At 37.1% G+C, this 20,893-nt stretch overlaps 1 protein-coding gene across 1 annotated transcript in view; it reads right to left on the reverse strand.

Annotated features, from left to right (window-relative positions):
* Nucleotides 1-20,893, reverse strand: part of PRDM5 (PR/SET domain 5) — a 169,422-nt gene that overhangs the window by 58,225 nt on the left and 90,304 nt on the right. Inside the window, exons 11-13 of the mRNA XM_027853751.1 lie at nt 15,085-15,178; nt 8,365-8,525; nt 870-963 (exon numbers count right to left, since the gene is read on the reverse strand). Coding sequence (XP_027709552.1) covers nt 870-963; nt 8,365-8,525; nt 15,085-15,178 — 349 coding nt within the window. The remainder of the gene's footprint in view (nt 1-869; nt 964-8,364; nt 8,526-15,084; nt 15,179-20,893) is intronic.

Genomic DNA, 20,893 nt, shown 5'->3' on the forward strand with positions numbered 1-20,893 from the left:
TGTGTGTTAAACACTAAGTTAAGAAATCCCTGGTCTAGATGAAATGAATCTCATTGAAAGTGGTCTACAGGAGTCATAAAGGAGGATATATCAACCTAGTTAAGAACATCATTCATTCATTTATTCAATAAATATTTGAATATGTACTATGAACAATATATTGTGCTGAGAAATGCAGGGGATAACAAAGAATGATTCTTGTGGTCAATGAGTTTATAATCCAGCAGGGATTATAAATTACAAGTTCAATTCAGATATCACTTTCTCCCCTTTCCCTTCTCTCCCCCAAGGGGGAAAGGATCTTTCCTTGATTACATTTCTGATAACACTTTGCTTAGACCTTCTCTTTTCACTTCTATTACAGGTATTTAGGTACATGTCTTTCTCCCCTGGAGAGCTCTTTGAGAGCACAGTTTATGGTGCATCTGTCTTTTTCTCCCCAGTGGCTACCCAGGGGCCTTGAATTCAGTCTGTCGGCACTTCATACATGTTTGTTGGATTGAATCAACAATGGCAGCTGTCACGTACACAAATAACTACAATGCAGGGAAAACCTGCCCACCTACTATTATCCCAATTTTATCCATAGAAATAACAAATACATGAAACCACAGGGGAAATTTTAAATTCTGCTATCAAAAAGAAATATCAAAGTACTCTTGGATTGCAAGCTTTACTGGGTTTAGAGACAGCTATGTTGCAAGTTTTGGCAGAAAAAAAAAAACAGAATTTTTCTTCAGTTTTTCAGAGAGTTTAAACTTAAACTTGCATGTAACCTGTAGAACATAAAAGAAACATGATGCCACACTTTGGCCACAAAGCACATCAGTTCTCTATTTGTTTTGTATTGACAAGTAGAGGACACAGACCTGTATGACTTCTAATGTGTACTCGTAACGTCCCATTGCTTGCAAATTTCTGTCCACAATATGGGCATATCTTCTCCTTTTCTCCTGTGTGTGTCTGTGTAGAAGGAGGAAAACAGACAAAGAGTTTTAGCATAACTACATAGGACTAAAGATGTTCAGGTAGATCTCATCATGGCCATTTGTTTGCTTTCCAAGATTACATTCCCTTGAGCTGATATAACTTCTGAGACATAAATGGTGCCAGCATAAACAAATTAGATGAGCAAGAAAGAAACTACCATTCATATTTGTAGATAGGGGAGCAGCTTATGACTTAAACAGAGGATAAAGAGAACCTCTGGAGCTAAAATGGACAATTGTAATTACATAATTTTTAAAAGATTTTTTTTTGCACAAACAAAAACAATGTGGTTAAAATTAAAAAGGAAGTAACTAACTGGAGGAAGACATGTTTTCACCAAGGTTTTCTGATAAAATTATCATTTCCAAAATATATATGTAATTAATTCAAATATGGAAGAATAAGAGTCATTCCCTAATTGATAAATGGTTATAGGATATGAACAGAAACTTTTCAAAAGAAGAAATCCAAACTATAGCAATATTTAAAAAAAAAACACTCTAAATCACAAATAATTAATGAAATGTAAATAAAGCACCCCTGAGTTTCTACTCATCAAAATGGCAAAATTGACAAAAAAGAAAAACAAATATTGGATGGACTGTTGGGAGGAAAATGAACATAATAATGCACTCTTGGTATAGGTTTGAATTGGTCCAATCATTCTGGAAAGGAATTTGGAACTATGTCCCCGAAGTTACTAAATTATACCTGCTTTTTGCCATAGAAAGACTTTCAATATTTATAGCAAATTTGGAACATGGCTGAAATTTATTTGCAAATACTCCATGAGTCTTATTTGAAGGTCTCATATGTACGATTTGCCTTATATATCAATTCTAATGTTCCGGTAAAGTAGATGTTAATTGCTCTAATACTCCACTCACTATTTTTTCAATTTTCCTGAGCAAAAAATCTCTTCCTGGACATCAATCTCCTAGTCCCATATTAGAATGTATTCTCCTTGAGGGCAGGACCTGTACTGCATTTTTTATTTGTGTCCCCAGCTGGTAGCACAGTTCATGGCATATAAAAAGGGATGAGGAATGGGACTGGACCTGTGTTTGCAGCGCTGTAGGGAACTCTGTGATGCAGAAACTTCCTCCTGTTCTTATTCATGTAGGTACCTTCTTTGCAACTTACAGTCTCAGAGAACTGCTTCTAAAGCACTGAGAGGTTGAGTGACTTGCCCACAGTCAAATAGCTAGTATGTGTCATAGGCACAACTTGAACCCATGTCTTCTGAATTCAAGACCAGTTTTCTGTTCACTACACTGCACTGGCAGTTTAATAAATACCTTTCATTCATTCATTCAAAATTGTGAGTTTTATCTTAACATGTAACTTATTTTTACAGCAGTTCCCATGCCAAAAAAACAAAAAGGGACTTCTCAGGATCACAGGATCATAAATTGATCATAAAACAATGCCACTCTTCTCACTTTTCTTGTTTTAGAAAAGTTATTTTAAAATGTTTATATTAATATACAATGGGTCTATTATTGTTATTTTAAATGAATTGATAAATAGTTTTAAATCATCAGTTTCAGTTTCTAATACAGCAAATATTGATAGATATAAACCACACAGACAAAAATTCTTTGGGATCCCCGTGATTGTTAAGAGTACAAAGAGACCAGAAAGGTAGGGATCTGAGGTTCTATGGAACCACTCAGCTTTTCCCATGACGCTCTCCCCAAAAAGGCAAGTTTGTATCCTCTCTCAAATCCCCCACACTCTAAGGTAGAGGTAAATGTAGGTGAAAGTGAAATCCATCTGGTGGTAAGTGAAGGAGAAACAATCATAGTTGGCTACAACATTTTATGAATTTTGCTGGTGCTTAGGTAAAAGAGTTTAAGTTAATTTCAGTTTGAAATATATAGACTGAGGCTAAAAGCAAGAGGTTTATCTATGGTTATTGATATATTGAAACGATTTAGACTACAGGCTTTTTAAAGATCCATTTGGTTCTGTGAATGGTATTGTTTCACTATTACTAAGTCCTGAATTTTTAAGATGAACATGTTACATGTTCATTTCTCAGTAAGAAGTCTTAATTCCAAGAACTATAGTGTGGCTGAACAGAAAGTCATTAGAAAACATCAATGTCATAACAGATAAAATACTTGACTTGGAGCTAAGCAGACCTCAGTTCAAATGCTGCCTTGTACTCTTACCAGCCTTATGACCCTGAGCAAGTCTTCTGAGTCTCAATTTTCTCACAAATAAAATGAGAGGTATGAACTAGATAGCTTCTGAGACCCTTTCAGCTCGAGATAAATTATTATTAATAACCAATTGTGGGGAGATCCAGGCTTTTTCCCTGTCCTATTTCCTTGTTCGAAGCCCAGTCTTTGAAGGGCATTACTGACCTCTGCCAAAAATTTAGCCCTCCAACACCAGCTTATCTAGGTGAATTCCTACCCATTGCATTCCACTCAAGCAAGTTTGGGTGGAGGTAGACCCTTTGTCTAGATTGCCCAAGGTTGGGAGTGGTTTGGGTATAGAGATAGTCTTTTTGTCCAAGATTGACATGATGTTACTGTCCCAGTCCCTCACTGGAATGAGCCCACTTCTCTTTGTAAAGTCCACCTCTCATCAATTGTTAATCAATTAGAATTGATTGACATCCTTAGGAACACCCACTCTTCCAAGGGGATGTATACCATGAGCCCACTGCCATGAGGGGTCTTTGGCATTTGAGAGTGTCACTGACCCTTTTATTAATAAAATGCTAGAATTATTAATAAAATGATGAATTACCCAGAAATTATGTCTCTCAATCTTTTCAAACATCACAAACTCTAGACCTATGATCCTACATTTCATATCGCTTCCTTGGGCCTCAGTTTCCTCATCTGTAAATTTAGATGATTGGACTCAAAGGTCTCAGGGTACCTTCCAGCTCTAGGTCTATGCTTTTAGGAAATTGTTAAAAGTCTTTTGTCTTATTTATTTTTGGGGTTGTGCCAATGCCTGTAATTTCATTAGTGTTGGGAATTCTCACTGTGTGAATTCTCTCTACTAATGAAAATTTTTTTAAAAAATGATAATCTGTAACTTCCATTCTTAAAGAGTTGCCTGGGGGAACTGAGAGGTTGTGAGGCTGTGACAGTAGGCAGGGTCAGTATGAGTCAGAGGTGGGATTTAAACCAGAGCTTATCTCTTCTACCACACTGCTATTCTCTTTTCCAGCACATAGACATTCAAGGGAAATTAAGCTAGGTGAACAAATAGCTTTACCATCCAGAGAGAGAAATAATAGAAATGTAGTATTGAAGACCATGAATAAATATAGCCTTAAACAGAATGAAAAGTCAGCTCAGTTTAGTTCATGAAAACCCTACAATAGGAGAAATTGAAACCATGACATCAATGGTAGCAATTTGTGTTTAAAAAAAAATCATTCAAAAGGGGCCATCCTTTCCTCAATTCATGACATTCTTTACAAATAAAATCACAATTTCATGGAGATATAACATACAGAAAATACAGAAGCACTCTCATATTACAAAAGACAATGTTAAGTATATGAATCATTGTAGTCTAGAAAATCAAAAATAAAGAAACTAAATTTGAAAGGGGTATTTTCTCAACAGTGTAATAGTAGTGAATTCTGTAATTAACAGTGGAATTGGCAGGCAATGTGTCTTCTAGGTTTTCATGAAAACGGGGAACACATGTTCAGAAATACAATATAAATAATAGTATGCAGAATTCACCAAGGTCATCTGATCAATGATGTTGGATAATTGTGATGCATAATACTTTTTACCAGAAAAGAAATAATTCAATTACAACTGCTTGCACATTTATTCCATTCAGTGCTCAAAAGGAGTCATGCATTTGTTGGATTAAAACTCAGCTGTATATTATATAGATTTCTAGAAATTCCAGCCTAGAGGGGTTGCTACACAGATCACATTGTCCAGTCTCCTTATTTTGGAATCTAAAAACCCACATTGAAGCCAATATTTTAAAAAAGACAATGACTATAAACATATGACCACTTCATCAACTTAACCAACACTGCTACTACTAGTTCCAGAAGATAATCAGAAAAAGTATTGTGGATAATTCTCTCTCTCTCTCTCTCTCTCTCTCTCTCTCTCTCTCTCTCTCTCTCTCCCTCTCTCTCTGTCTGTCTGTCTGTCTGTCTGTCTCCCTAATATGTGTCTGTGATATTTTTTAAAATAAGATAATTTTAACCAAAAATATTTTAATCCACATTACACACACACACTCAGAGAGAGAGAGAGAGAGATTTAAAATATGTTGGTTAAAATTATCTCAGTTTAAAAAGTTTATATAAGTAAGTTTATTTAAATTTACTAAGATAATTGTAACCAAAAATAGTTTAAATTCATAGCATGTATATATACATATATATGGATTTAAAATATTATTGGTTAAAATTATCTGTTTACAAAATTTCCATCTAATCTCCATCGGAAGTGCATTAAAATTCACTGTGAATAAAGAATGCCTAACCATGTTATTTGAGACAATAAGATTTTCTAAAGGGTTTCTGTAACCTTTCAAGAAAAGTTTTGAAAGTAAGTCCAAAAGGTGATGCATTTTCTCTAGCTCATGATTTCTTACCAATATTTCCAATGAGGTAAATCCTTTGCTACTGGAGACAAGTTAATTACTCAGTGAGACTCCACTGTCCATCCAACCATAACACTCATCAGGAAAAGTTCCAAAGGAAAATTCAGAAATCTATGTTTCCTGCTGAACTTTTAGAGAAAAAACAATGATCCAACTGAAGAGGCTGGTTTCAGGGGTGATGTGCATGTGTATGCTGTGTCTTCATATTCCTAACACTTAGGAGGAAGCCTCTGCCTTAGCAGACCCTCCATCAGCATTTGCTGCTGGGGAATCAGAAGTCACTGAACACATAATCCAGTAGCAGCTTCTAAAACAAGATATTTTTCTTTCTTTTTGGGAATTCTTTCCTTTACTTTTAAAGTGAAAGGGAAATCAGGCTCATTTAAACATTAGAGAACCTGAATTCAAATCTTTTTTCTCTGGCTTATTACCTTTGTGACCCTAGGCAAGTCATTTCAATTTCGGGCCTTGATTTCCTTATCTGTAAAAGGAGAGGGCCAGACTAGATGCTAAGGTTCCTTCCAGATTTAGATACATCATGCTATGAAAATTTCATTTTAAATTGAGAAAGAATCTCATTTCAAAAAAAAACTTGATTACCCTTTGACCCAGCAATAGCACTTCTAGGGCTGTATCCCAAAGAGATCATAAAAATAGGAAAAGGACCCACATGTACAAAAATATTTATAGTAGCTCTTTTTGTGGTGGCCAAGAATTGGAAAATGAGGGGATTCCCATCAATTGGGGAATAGCTGAACAACTTGCGGTATATGAATGGAATGGAATACTATTGTGCTATAAGAAATGATGAGCAGATGGACTTCAGAAAAACCTGGAAAGACTTGCATGGTCTGATGCTAAATGAAGTGAGCAAAACCAGAAGAACATTGTACACAGTAACAGCCACACTGTGTGATGACTGACTTTGATAGACTTGGCTCTTCTTAGCAATGCAAGGATCTAAGAAAACTACAAAAGACTCACGATGGAAAATGCTATCCACATCCAAAGAAAGAACTATGGAGTCTGAATGCAGCTGGAAGCAGAGTCCTTTTCTTTTGTTGTTTTGTTTTATTGCTTCATTCTTGTGGTTCCTCCCATTAGTTCTAATTGTTCTTTACATCATGACTAATGGGAAAATATGCTTAATATGAATGTATAAGTAGAGCCTATATAGATTGCATGCTGTCTTGAGGAAAGGGGAGGAGGAGGGGAAGAAAATTTAAAACTCAAAATCTTATGCAAGTGTATATTGAAAACTAAAAATAATTGAATTATTTTTAAAAAAAGAACTTGATTAACAATAAGGAAAAGTAACATGGTAGAACCCAGTAGCCATGGGTCAAGTTTGACTCTAACATTTACTGGCTGAGCAATCCTAAGTCATTTAACTCCTAGTGAGCCCAGAAACCTCACTAAGCCTATAAGTTATAAAGAAGGTGACAGCCTACAGTCCTTGACATAGTTTTCATACCAGAAGTTTTCTATACCAATAGAACCACAGATGCAAACTCCACACCTGCCCCCTCAAGAAATGAGGGAAGCGAAATTTAATTTATTTGCATGACAATATTTTTAAATTACAAAATCAACTTAGCTCAAAAACATATTTAAATTTAAACATATTTCTTACTTCTAGTTAAAAATAGATCAAAATAAATTATTTTACTAAAATATTTAAACTATTATATATTATATATAGACATTTACATATTTCAAATATCAGAATAAATAAGCTTTTTCCCTCAGTATATAATCCTTATATATCTCCTGCTTTGGATGTTTGCTGACAGTTCCATAGTAGATGGAATGCTCATCTTAGGGTCAGGAATCCAATTCTAATTCTGGAATTTTAATCCACCTCAGAAACTTACTAGCTGTTTGATACTGAATAGCAGACTGAACATCCTTCTACCCCAGTTTCTTTATCTGTAAGATGGAGATGGTCATAGCACCTACCTCATAGGATTACCGTGAGGATCAAATAACTCAATACAATTCTTAATAATATTTAATATATTTTCATTGTAAAGGACTTTGTAAAACTTAAAAACACTAAAAGTTCTAATGGTTCAAAACTGCACTGAGACTCTTGGAACACCCTGTACATGTTAGTTATTGTTATTATGAAGGATATAAAAGAGACAATTCATCCCTGAATATACACAATTGTATCAGTGACTTCACGTGCCCATTTGAATTAGAAACTGGGCAAATAAAGTAGCCAAATCAACATTTCTTTGTACAATGTAGCTGCAGATTTCACTAGACAATATATCCCAATTAATCAGTTTCCATTCCCAAAGTATTTATTCAGTACTTACTATGTATCTATCTCTATTCAGGTCCCCTGAACCATAAAAGTTAACATTTACATAGCACCTTAAGGTTTTCAAAATGCTTTACAATAATTATCTCATTTAATCCTCACAACAACCCTGAGAGGCAGGTGCTACTATTATCCTCATTTTACAGATGAGAGAAATGAGGCAGACAGAGGTGAAGTGATTTGCCCAGGGTCACACAATTACTGCCTGAAGCTAGATTTGAACCCAGATCTTCGTGACTCTTGATTCAGTATTCTATCCATTGCACCTAAATCCCCTCTAATAAGACAATAAACCTATGGATGGTATATAGGACAGTGAAGGGAGAGCCTCAAGCTTAGGCCCTGGGAGACAAACTGGGAATGTTTTAAAGGTTCAAGTAACAAGGGAAAGAAAATACAAAAGGAATTCAAATTTGGGGTGGACTTGTACTTACTTTTTTGTGACTTTTAAGCACAGAAGGTGTTACAAACGCCTTGTCACACAGATCACATTTGTATTTTTTGTGTCCATCATGGACCACCTGGATGTGAACATTTAAGGTATCTTTCCTTTTAAAGGTAGCATCACACTGATCACACTTGAAAGTTCGTTCACCTTGGAAACAAAAAAGTCAAATGTGAAGAGACCAAGCGAGGCTGGGGCCCTTTCCTCCTGTCACCTCCTCGCTGTCCTTCCCCCACTAACCTCAGCCTAGGTGGAGACACTGCCTAACCATAAAAGAAAGCCATTTCTCCCGACTGGCGAACAGCACTTCAGGCCTTGCTGCCCTTGGCTCCAGCCTGAGTGGGAAAGGGCTCCCTCACATTCCCACTGAACCTATTCCTCTTCATCTAAACCAGCTCCATATGGGCAAAGATAAAAAGCTTATCTTCACAGCAGAGCTGGAGAGAAAGGTCAATAGTGTCCAGTAGATAAAGGGAGAAATGGAGCAAGATAACCTTGGGCCAGAAAAGACACTTTGATTCCAATCATTCCTTTCTAGATTGCCTCAATTTCTTCAAAATTTTCAAAGGACCCAAATTCCCCAAATAAAATGATTCTGTTCCAGTTTGTAAGCTAAGGTATAGACTATGATTGCTTTGATCTTTTTCTAACCATAGTATAGCTCTCATTCAATCATGAGTTGTCTGGGTCAAGCTAGAGAATCCAATTCAGTCCAATGACTGTCAAATGTCAAAACCATAGTTGGTACTGGTTTTGAGGATGAATTTGCTATGATAATTAAAAAAATAAACTGTCCATATCATCCAAACCTCTCTGAGAGTCTTTATAAGCTGCACCTTTTCCCATGACTAACAAGCATTTCTCCTTTTCCTTATACTCAAGAGGATTTTTTTAAAATAAAATTTGAATATCTTAATAAACTATACATTTTTCTCTCAATAACCAGGGAGCAGGACAAGGGATATGAACAGAAGCAGGACTAGAAGTGTCCCATAAGGAAAGCTGATCACAGTCACCTTCTCTCCAACTACCATAGAGATTAAACAACCCTCTAAGTCACTCACTGAACAACTGAATTGAATATAAATGTGCTATATTATAAATTGATTCAGTCATCTTTTAACTGGCTGATTTCTTTTTTGTCCGTACCAAAATCTCAGTACATGACACTAAAGAGCATTTCAAATGGGGATTCTTCTCTTATTTTTTTGTTGTTTGTTTGTTTACTCCAAGGGTGTGTGTGTGTGTGTGTGTGTGTGTGTGTGTGTGTGTGTGTGTGTCCAGTGTGGTGTATTGTAGTGGAAATCATTTGCTATAAAACCAGACAAAAGAACAATTTAAAAAATTATATGACCTAGTTTCCTGTATATTTTTAAAAAGGAAGAGGATAAGGCTTCTATAAGACTTAGGTTTTCTTTTTTTTTTATTACAATCCTCCTCTCTTCCACAATGTTTTCCAATGGCATTTGTTGTTCAGTCATTTCAGCCATGTCCAAATTCTCAAGGTCCCATTTGGGATTTTCTTGGAAAAGATACTAAAGTGGTTTGCCATTTCCTTCTCTAGGTCATTTTACAGGTGAGAAAACTAAGGCAAACAGGGTTAAGTGACTTGCTCAAGGTCACACAGCTAGTAAGTGTGTAAGGCCAGACTGAACTTAGTCTTCCTGACTCCAGGCTCAGCACTCTATCCAACATACCATCTCGCTGTCCAATGGTAGTTCACAGGAAAACACTAAGACAAAGAGGGGAACCTGCGGCCTCAAGGCCACATGTGGCCATCTACGACCTTTTGACTAAGTCCAAATTTTATAGAACTGTGAAGTTTAGATTCAGTCAAAAGGCCTCACTTGAGGACCTAGATAGCTACATGTGGCCTCAAAGCCCCAGGTTCCCCACCCCTGCCCTAAGAAAAGGTAAAGGAGGTGCTGTATGCTGTTTTCAGGGATCAGATGAAGGGAAAGGCCTATGTCCTCTCTTTGACAAATCCAGTTGGGTGCCAAAGTAACTGGTTTAGAAAGATGAAAAGGAAATGTCAGCAAGGGTACTGACCCAACAGCATAAACCAATTCTAAGGTATGATGGGAGAAAAGAATCGAAGTATGGAATACAGTAAGCCTGGGATGAATGCACAATGTTTAGGCTATGAGGTCAAGGAACCCATTTTATTCAGCTTTTATTCCTTAATTCCTCACACACAAGGCTTCTGCAACAAGAGAGAATTTAGAAACCTCTGTTAAATTTGCAAGTTATAGTGAAATATTTGGCACAGATACTAAGAGAAAGAGAATTCTGGAAAAGTTTTTTTTTTCCCATATCATTAAATGCATTCTCATAGTCCCCATGTCAAAGCCATCTTTAAAATTGTTGGAAATAAACCTAATATATATTAAGGAGGAAGACAACTTTGGGATTCAAAAAAGATCTCAAGAGGCTTAGAAACTTTGGTCACATCTAGGAAGACGAAATATAATAGGGATAAATGTGGACTAAAAGTTCAAATGATCAGTTGCACAAGGATGAAATGGGGGGATATGATTAGAACATAATCCATTGGGAAAATGCATGGGAATGTTAATAGACAATAAGTTCAATATGAATTGAGGGCGGTATGATACAGCTGAAAGAGAAATAGAACCTGAGTTCAAATCCCAACTCTGACACTTACCACCCATGTGATCTTTGGCAATTCACTTACATTCCTAATCTGGCAAAAGAGCAGCTTGGATTAAATGGCCTCCAAATGGCCCTTCCAGCTCGAGGTCTATGATACTATGATTGGCAGCCAAAAAGCCAATAAAATGTTAGGCTGTATTAAAATTACATCCAGCTCTAGCAACATGAGAATATTAATGTTCTCTGGCTGATCAGTCCACACATGGAGCATTGTGTAAAGTTCATTAATCAGCTGGAGAATGTCCAGAAGAAGGCATCTGCAATGGTGAAGGGTCTCAAGATCGTGTTGTAAGAGGATAGCTGAACCAAGTGAGGATTAGCTTGAAGAAGAAAAGACTTAAGGGAGGGATGATGTTAACTGCCTCTGATTATCTGAAGGGCTCTCATGTGGGAAAAGCATTAGATTTAATCTGCAGTGCAGAACAAAGAACAAGAAGTAGAAAAGAAAAAAACATATGGATCCCCTCTCCCCCACCTACCCCAACCCCATATTAGAGTAGTCCAAAAGGAGAATGGGCTCACTCAGGATATAGCAGCTTCCTCTCACTGGTGATGGGTGGGGGGAGTGTATGTTTCAAGTGAAGACTAGAGATTGTAGATGGAGTGTTTCCCCAGGTACAGGTTGGACTAGATGCCCCTAAGAATCTTTTTTTCACTCTGATATTCTGTCATTTACTTTTTTAATGAGGGAGCTAGTTAGCTATTTCTCTTGGGATTGGAAGGAAATAAAAATTGTGATAATTTCAGACATCATTCTGATTTATTCTTCATATTCTGCAGCCATAAATGCTTTTTCTTTTCCATTTTATTGGTTTTCCCTAATGAATTAAGATAAGATTGGATGTACTTTAGTTTCTTTTCTTCTACGATATTCTATTATATTTTATTATTTTTCTTAAAATTGTTAATCTTACCTGACTAATGAGGAGTGGCATGCCTGCAGGTTCATTAGTGTAAAGAATTCCTAGTACAGAAACTCCTTCACTGGCACGGATTGGTAACTTATCAGTAACATTTAGTCCTGGAGCTTTTCCTGGGGCACTAAGACATGCAATAACCTGTCCTTGATCACAGAGATGTTTAATGACCAGCTTTCAGTTACACAGCCAGTACATGTCAGAGAGAGTACTTGACTCCATGCTTGGTCCTCTATATACTATATAACAGTGTTTTTTATTTAAATTTTCCCTTAGTGACTTTAAATGAAGATTCATAAAGACAAATAAATCATTTTTAACCAGCTAAACATCTGGGTAGCTCTTTGGAAAATATTTGATTAATATACTTTTAGTACATATAATTTCATTCAGATCATATCATATAACATATAGATACGAATGTAGACTCACATCTAATTCCTCTTGCCACCTTCAATGTCATACTTCTCTGGTTGTCTGAAAGCTAATAAATAGGAATGAAAAGTATTGGACTCTTCCCACTAATTGTTCACTGTTACTATGAGAAATCAAGTTACATTGTACAAGAAGGAATTTTCCAGAATGTCGGGCCAAGATTTAGCTACACAAATCCCACTGTTGTTAGTGGAACTGACTTTTTCTTTTAATTCCCATTCTAAAAACAATTAATCTTGCAAAAATTTGTTTTTAAAATGCTTTTGAAGATTGAAATCACGACTGTGATACAAAGCAGCAATCTCATTTTTTTATTCCTCTTTTATAGAAAATTGGGAGTCAGTCACACTATGCTTAATTCTGTCTTCAGAGCTAAGAAGCTTGATTGTGAGGTAGGCACCAAAGGCATCTAAGAGATGCAGCACCCTTTTTCTCAATGGAAAGAAACTTGGTATAGTCGATCACCATCATCACCATTGTGCAGCATTTACAGAAGTCATAACAACTTGCTTCTTTTGTTCTCAAACTTTAATATTCATACATTAAGGGACTTCTCCAAGATGTGTTTTTCTTTTAAACATATTATCCAAATCCATGAGTCTTTTTGTCTTAAAAAAAAAAGAACTTTCAAGACTGCACCTTCTATAGAGTAAGATGTGAATGAGTCTAGTCATAATTAACTTCCTCCTATGTAACACGTCCAGGTAAAAGAAAGAAAATCCATAAGTCATGACTTCCTGAGGATAGGTAGAGTTAAGAAGAGCTTAGATTTTCTTTTTCCCTGTCATATAAAATTCTGGTCTCTCAGAAGTAGAAGCCACTTTTATGAAACCCAGCATAATGATATTTTTCCTAAAGCTTCAAGTTTGCAAAATTGATGTCTTAAAAAATTATAGCTATTATAAAACCTTATAAAAAAAGAAGGGGAAAAAGAAAAGAAAACCCTAAGTTTAAATTTGTTAGAACAGTTCTTATGTATATTTTTATGGAATCCCACTTTTTCCATTGAGCAAAAACTCAACTGCTCTCCTACTCTGGAAGGACCTGAACTCCTGAAAAAAAGACTCAAATATTTCATGGAGTAGGAGGAAAGAAAAGAATAGCATCCAAAACTGGAGTCCCAGGGTCCATATATGAGGCTCCAGGCTTTGTCATCTAAAATGAACTTGAGAGGCTAGAGTGAAGAGTCAAATATAAGAAGATGAAATTAAACAAGGATCAATGTAAAGTCTTATACTTGGGTTTAAACAATGAATTACACAAGTAAGAGACATGACTGGAAAATATTTCTAAAGAAAAAAAAAGATGTGAGGATTTGAGTGGATTGTAAACCCCAACATAAGTCAACGTGGCAACTAAATAATAATGATAATGTGACCTTAGGCTACATTAATAAAAGCATAATATTTGGAAAGAAAGACATGATCATCAGATGATATATTCTTCCCTGCTCACACCTGGCATATGGTATTTGGGTCTGGGCATTTTAGTTTAGGAAGGACACTGAAAGACAGAAATAATTCCAGGGAAGTAAACATGTATAGTGAGAAGACTTGCTCAGTTGAAAGAATTAATGACATCTGGCCTGGAAAGGAAAAGAAAGAACTGTCTTTGAGGGGTTGGCATGTGGAAGGAGGAGAATTATGATATATGTCCTCAGAGAATAGAATTAGGAACAATGAGAGGAAGAGGAAGAGAGGAAGAGTCCTGTTCAATTCAAAGAAATACTTGTTGCCAGTCAGAGTCATCTGAAAAGGAATAGTGATGTATGAGAGATGATGAGCTCCTTTTTACTGGAAGTCTTCGAGTAAGGGCTAGGTAACCAATTGTCTCATGTTCTAAAGGTTCCATGCTTCTAAGACTCTAGGATTTCTGCAGTGTAATTTTGTATGAATTGAATGCATGTCCCTTCAGAATAAGCAAGAGGCTTGAGGGAGTGCAGTCTAGTTGGAAAGACCAGTGGTCTGGGAGGCAGGAACCTTAGGCTCTCTGCTCAATTCTGTCATCAACTCGTGGTGTGAGGTTGGATGCTACAATTCACCTGGGCATTTGTTCCATCCCAGGTCAAAATGTGGGGTAAGGGTGTTAGACTGCATGATATCTAAGGTCCATGGCATCACAAACCTTTTCTGATCATTACGGCTGTTCCTTTCAGTCTTTTGGGTCATGGGAAATAACTGTTTGAGATCTATTTTCAGTAAATTCCGAGAACACTCCCTAAACCCAAGAAGTCATTCTGGTGGAAAACCTAAAGGGGAGTTGGGAAGAAAACCTGGGGACAAACCAAGTCAGTTTGGGAATCAGAAGGTAGAAACAAAGTTCTCAAATTTTACCCGGGATTTCCCTGTTTTAGAAGTTTAGGAGCACAGATTACTTTAGACCCTATGCACTCCATCCATCTCATGGTACAGAGGAAGAAACTGAGGCTAAAGTCATGTGAATATGAAAAGACAGCTTTGATTTGAGTGGAGGTCTCAAACTTCACATTCAGCATTCCTTCCTTTATGAAGATTCAGCCTTCCTAGAAATTAACCCAGTCAACAAATTCCCTATGCATAGAAGAGTTTTCACAAGACTTTTCCTGTCACAGGTATTGCTTGAGTGAGTCAGCATGGGCTCAAGGAGCCTGGCAACCCTTTCTTTGCCCTTTTGCCCTCTAACCAAATGCCTGGATTGGCACTTACTGTTATGTATTAGCAGGTGTCTCTGCAAAGAGAAGGGGGTCCGGAACAAAGCTTTGCATTCCTCACACTGGAAGGGCCTCTCCTCAGAGTGGGTCTGCAGATGAAAGAGTGTGTCAGGTGGAGGACCAGGAACATCAATTAGTCATTTCAGAAATGGGGAGCTGCTTGGGTTTTGTGGTGGAGGAGTGAAAGAGAGGGAATGTTGGAAAGGTCAGAGCAGTTGCAGTGATAATGTGGTGATAATGGCTGGTCATTCCCTGTACATGAAGTGTTTACCAGCCCTTCTGGCAAGGAGATCAGATAAACCTTATCAGAAAAGCTCTCATAAACATGCCATATCCCAACCGCCAGTCTGTGGAGTAGGCTGTTCCCCCGTACTTGGATTACACTTTCTGCTCACCGCTACCTCCTGGCATCCCAAACTTCCTTCAAGGCTCAGCTGGAGAGCCTTCCTTTACATGAGACCATGTCTGCTATCTTCCTTCCCCGCCCTTCCCTTTGTTTATGCATGCCTCTCGTCAACAACAATCTATGCTAAGGCATTCCTACAACCAGCTTGTACATGCATTACCCATGTTTTGCATTTATTTATTCCTTTGACTAGAATATAAGTTCTGTGTGCATCAAAAACTTTTTAAAAAGTGTAAAATCTGCTCACGTATGTTTATTCACTCTAATGAAACTTGTGAAAAGTTATAATTTTGCCTTAAATTAGTGATACAAAAATAGGAGAAATTGCTTGGAATGTAAACCACTTTATTATTGAAAACTTCAATCATTATTAGTATATTTAAGGAGTGATCCTGATTTGAAATGTAATCAGATAAAGATTACACCTACATAACTTTCACATTATCTTGATGTGACTGTTTAAAAAGTAAGAGGAACCAATTAAGTAAACTGTTTGGGGCAAAAAAAACATCAATTTCATAATTTAGAGCTCATCAATCAATCATGTATTTTTCCATTGCTTACTCTATGCTAAATACTATGGATACAGAGGCAAAAACATGGTGCTTTCCCTCAAAGAGGTTACAGTCTACTGGGGATGATGGAGATGGGGCATAATAACATACATTTAAATAATAAACAAGGTAGATACAAGGTAATATTAGAGTGAGGGGACCTGGAAAGATCTCTGTTAATGGAAAAAGCATGGAGATAAGAGATAGAGTGTCTTGCTTAAAAATGGAAAGCAGGCCAGTAGGACTGGCCCATACAATGCAGTAGGAAGGGTCCAGTTGTGATAAGTTTTAAATGCAAAAGCAGGAAATTTATATCTGATCCTAGAAGCAATTAGGAGTGACTGGATTTTAATGAGTGTTAGAACTGCAGTTTAAGAAGACCATTCTGGCTATTACCAATTCTTATCGTGTAGTGTGAAAATTCTAAGTTTCTTGGCTCTTTGCAAGTTCTGTGTAGAAAAGTATTTTATTTCTGTGGTACCATTGGAAAAGACAGAGATATTCCTTTGAGGTAGAGACTTCATAGGATGGCAATGAATGAAGTGGGAAAAGACAGAGCTCCATCTTTAAAGTAGCATGAAAGGAACTGGCTCATATTTTGACCATAAGGTCTTTCTAATCTGATAAATGGCCAAGTGATAAATCTGTGGCCAAGTGATTAAGTATTCTCTTTGCAAAGATCACCACCACATTTTGTACTGGTTACATCAGTACTCTCTACCCACTAATAGTCACTGTAGAGAAGGCAACAATGGACAGACTAGTCAAATCATTGAGCATTTAAGTACCTACTATGTGCTAGTCACTGCACAAAACCAGTCCCTGCTCTGTAGGAGCTCACAGTGTAATGGGGAGACAACATGCAAATGCCTATGCACACGGAGGACCTGTACAGAATAAAACGAAAATAATCTCAGGATGAAAGTACAAAGACTAGACAGGAAGACATGGAATGGGCCTTCTCACCTTTGGAAGAACATCCTACAGGACTGGACTGAAATGAATGGGAGTTACAGGGGGAGGTGAGGCCCTTCTGTAAAGGTGACACAGTGATTACAGTGCTGGACTTGGAGTCAGGAAGATCTGAATTCAAATTCTTCCTAAGACATTTACTCACTTTGCAATCCTGGGCAAGCCATTTAACCTCTGCCTCATTTTCCTCCTCTGTAAAATGGGAATAATGATAGCACATACTTCACAGGGTTGTTATGAAGGTGACATACATAAAGTGCTGCACAAACTTTAAAGTGTTGTTGGAAAGCTAGCAATAATTATCATGACCGTTAGAGCTTGCGTGCTTCTTCCTATAGACTGCTGAACCTTTTTCTGGAACAGAATTCCAAACACCTTGCTGATTTTCCAAATCATGTGATCTTTTCCCAACAAGACTTAGCCAATTTCAATTTCTAGAGAAATTATTGATGACATCAACATGTTGAAGGAAAACACATTATGTAAGTCTGTGAAAAAGCCCTAGCACCCATCCCAAACAGATTATGCCACCTTCTACAACACCGTTTCTTACCTAGGTAGATTCTGTCTACTTACTAACCTCCTAACCTATATGCACCCCCAAAAAAGTACTTAATCTTTTTTCAGATCTAGAACTGTAAGAAACTTCAGATGTCATGCAGTCCAACACTTTCACTTTCAAGAAAACAACATCCCGGAGAAGGTAAGTGACGTACAGTGTAGTCATACAACTAGTAAATGGAAAAGTCAGGATTCAAACCCAGGTCCCCTGACTCCAAGTTCATGCTCTTTCCCATCTACCACACTACACCTTTGTATAGATTTTATAGCGATCTATATATGCACAAGTGTTTTTGTCCTTCCCAATAATTTGTAAGCGCCTTGAAGGCAAGGAGAATTTTGGTTCTGTCCAACATCTAAGTATGATTTACACATAACAGAACTTTAAAGGGCTCATTGAAATGTAAACGTAAAGGACATCAACAATCACAAAACCCAAACAAAATAAAAACCCTGCATGCCACTTAAGTATAATGACCAAACTTGGCTATGAAAACTCATTCAAAAAATGCACCTTCTTCAAAGAAGTGGGATATCTCGAGTGTGTGACATGCATATTCTGTCAGACTCAATCAATGTGTTGATGAGTTTGGTTGAAATGCTTTGCTCTCTGTCACTGTGTGTCTCAGTCTTCCCCTCTTATTTTTTGTTACAAGGGATGGGGGAGGGGAGGGTATCTTTGGAAATTAATTTGATGTCAAAATAAAATCTAAAAAGAAAAAAAAAGAGCCTGTTGTGTGACTAACTAGATAAATGAATCCCTTTACATGCCATGACAGAATCTGAATCCCAATTGATTATGGTCATATTGGACACCAAAATTCTATGTAAAAACATGAAGTCCTCTTTGTGGACACTTGGAGAAAGGGTTTCAAACTTGCTTCAGCAGGACATCTGATGTTATTTCTCTGTGGGAATTGCTGAATTGGTAAATTCCTCACTACATTCATCAAATATTAACCTTATGGCGGGAGTGAAACTTTCATCAGGGCCATTTCAAGCTGAGTAGTAAATGTGTCCATCAGTAATACGAGCTTTGCCACATAACCCTGTATTTTACTGGAAATTCCACTTATTCAGTAGGTCATGTTCGGGACATGAAGATCGGTATGAACATTCCTGGAAAAATCCAGAAACCAAGCAAACTTAGGGGAAACAACCACCAGTAGGGAGGATTTTTGCTAGAACCATTCTTTTTTTTCCTAAAAATGTATGGTTCTCCCCAAGCATATGACAAAAATGTCCTAAGCATATGACTCTCCCCTAGGGCAGGACATAAAATTGAAGTTACATAAAAGGCCTGTCTTTTTGCTTTCAAGGTCAGTGGATTAGATTTTTACTGCTAGCTTTTAAGGTGAGTTACCTAAAAACAGCCACTTCTCCACCAGAGACAATAGAATCTGGGGACAGAATGGTGAAATCCATTTTTCTAGAGGGTAAGTTATCAAACCCACTCTGAGACTCTGAGCACAGTAGGAGTGGGCACCCACATTCTCAGCAGGGATCAGTGGGTTCCATAAAATTTAACAAAAGTCTCGGTCACGGCTCTGCCGCCATTTTTACTTGAAACAGCACGTGGCTGCACGCTGATCCAAGCTGGTTTGGTCTATGAGCTGAAAAGGCTAAGTAATGTGCCAGGCACTGAGAGTTATTCTTATGAAACTTGGGTTGAAATCAACTACCAACTTATGCCTCCTAATGCATAATTTTAAAATGACAGTATGTGCACAACTTGTCATTCTTCTGATAGGATGAGCCAGTCAAACCAAGACCTGAATCCCCAGCCTGGAGTTATGTCCCTCCTATCCTACCTGGGCAGTGCTTATATGTGAAGCTCAGGCCTAAGTCAGGAGATGGTTGGAGCCAATTCAATTATTAAATTTTCAGTCTGTGTATTTACATCTCAGAAATTGGCATGTGTCACAAATCAGGGCTTGATTTATTGTTTTATTGTTGTCTTGACTTAAGAAGGTAATGGAAAAAATGTGAATAATGTAGGTTAATTTTTTTTAATGTACATACATGTATACATAGTATATATTATATATGTAACATAACATAGTATTATGTATATGTACATACATATACATAGATATGAAATGTTACATATTATATATGAACATATATAATATATACACATATATTAGAGTTGGTTGCAAAACCTTTACCAGATACCCATAGACTTAGTGGCAAATGCACTAGGAGAAGAAAAACATAATGTATATTTACATGGTACTATAGTTACAAATTACTTAAGACTACTCTCTCATTTGAATCTTACAATTTGGTGAGATAAGTTATTTTGTTTGTCATCATCATCATCATCACTCCCACTGATATTATAATATCCAGTGTGGAGCAGTAGATAAACAGATGGTCTCAGAGTCAGGAAAACAATCCAGTTCTGACTTTGACCCATCCTGGCTGTGTGATCCTGGGCAAGATCTCAGCATTCTCGATAGCTTTATAAAATCTTAAGTTTCAGAGAAATGCTGACCTGCCTTGGTAGAAGGAGTTCCTCAGTAGGAATTTCCTAAATCATTGAAATTACAGATCAATTCCTAGCCCTAGCCCTAGCCATTTTGCAAATGAAGAAACTGAGGCTTGGAGAGGCTAAACCTAGAATCACACAGCTAGAAGATGAGAAGTCAGGAACTCAAAGGCAGATCTGATTCCAAACTCAGGTTTCCTTTTACTGTGCCATGACCATCTCTTCCCAATTGATCATACTGCCTATTCTCTTGACTATCTAACTTCAGTTATGCCTCTGACATCTCTGACGTGAGGAAGACCTTTCCTGATCCAGCCAATTGTTAGCACATCTTGCCAAACATAGGCATTACTTAACATTTACTTTGTTTACCCTTTGTGTCATACTTATCCTTCTCTTCTATGATATCTAGTAGTGTCCCTCAATGGAATATAAGCTTCTTGAGGGCAAAGAATGTTTCATTTTTGTCTTTGTATGCCCAATAAATATCTAGAACAGTGTCTGGCACATGGTAGATGCTGAAGACATGCTTTTGAATTGAAATAAATCCAAGATATTCAATCCTATTGGTCCTAGAAATCCTTGAGGGTAAAAAAAAAATATTCTGAGGTTTTGTTGTTGTTTTTTTTTTAATTTCCCAGGTCTCAGTACCTGCTAGGAAAGCTAGTCTTTATTTTCCCACTTGAAATAAAAAGTTCCCTAAATGTTTTTAAAGTCTTGAATTTTTCATGTCAAGAGACTAGTGCCATCTTTATCAGTTGGTGCCCATTTTTCCCAGCCAGTGGAGGTCCTCACTTCTAGAAATTCCTCACTTAAGGAA

Source organism: Vombatus ursinus, unplaced genomic scaffold (assembly GCF_900497805.2).
Source record: "Vombatus ursinus unplaced genomic scaffold, bare-nosed wombat genome assembly UNPS02010193.1, whole genome shotgun sequence".
In the NCBI taxonomy this organism is placed as follows: domain Eukaryota; kingdom Metazoa; phylum Chordata; class Mammalia; order Diprotodontia; family Vombatidae; genus Vombatus; species Vombatus ursinus.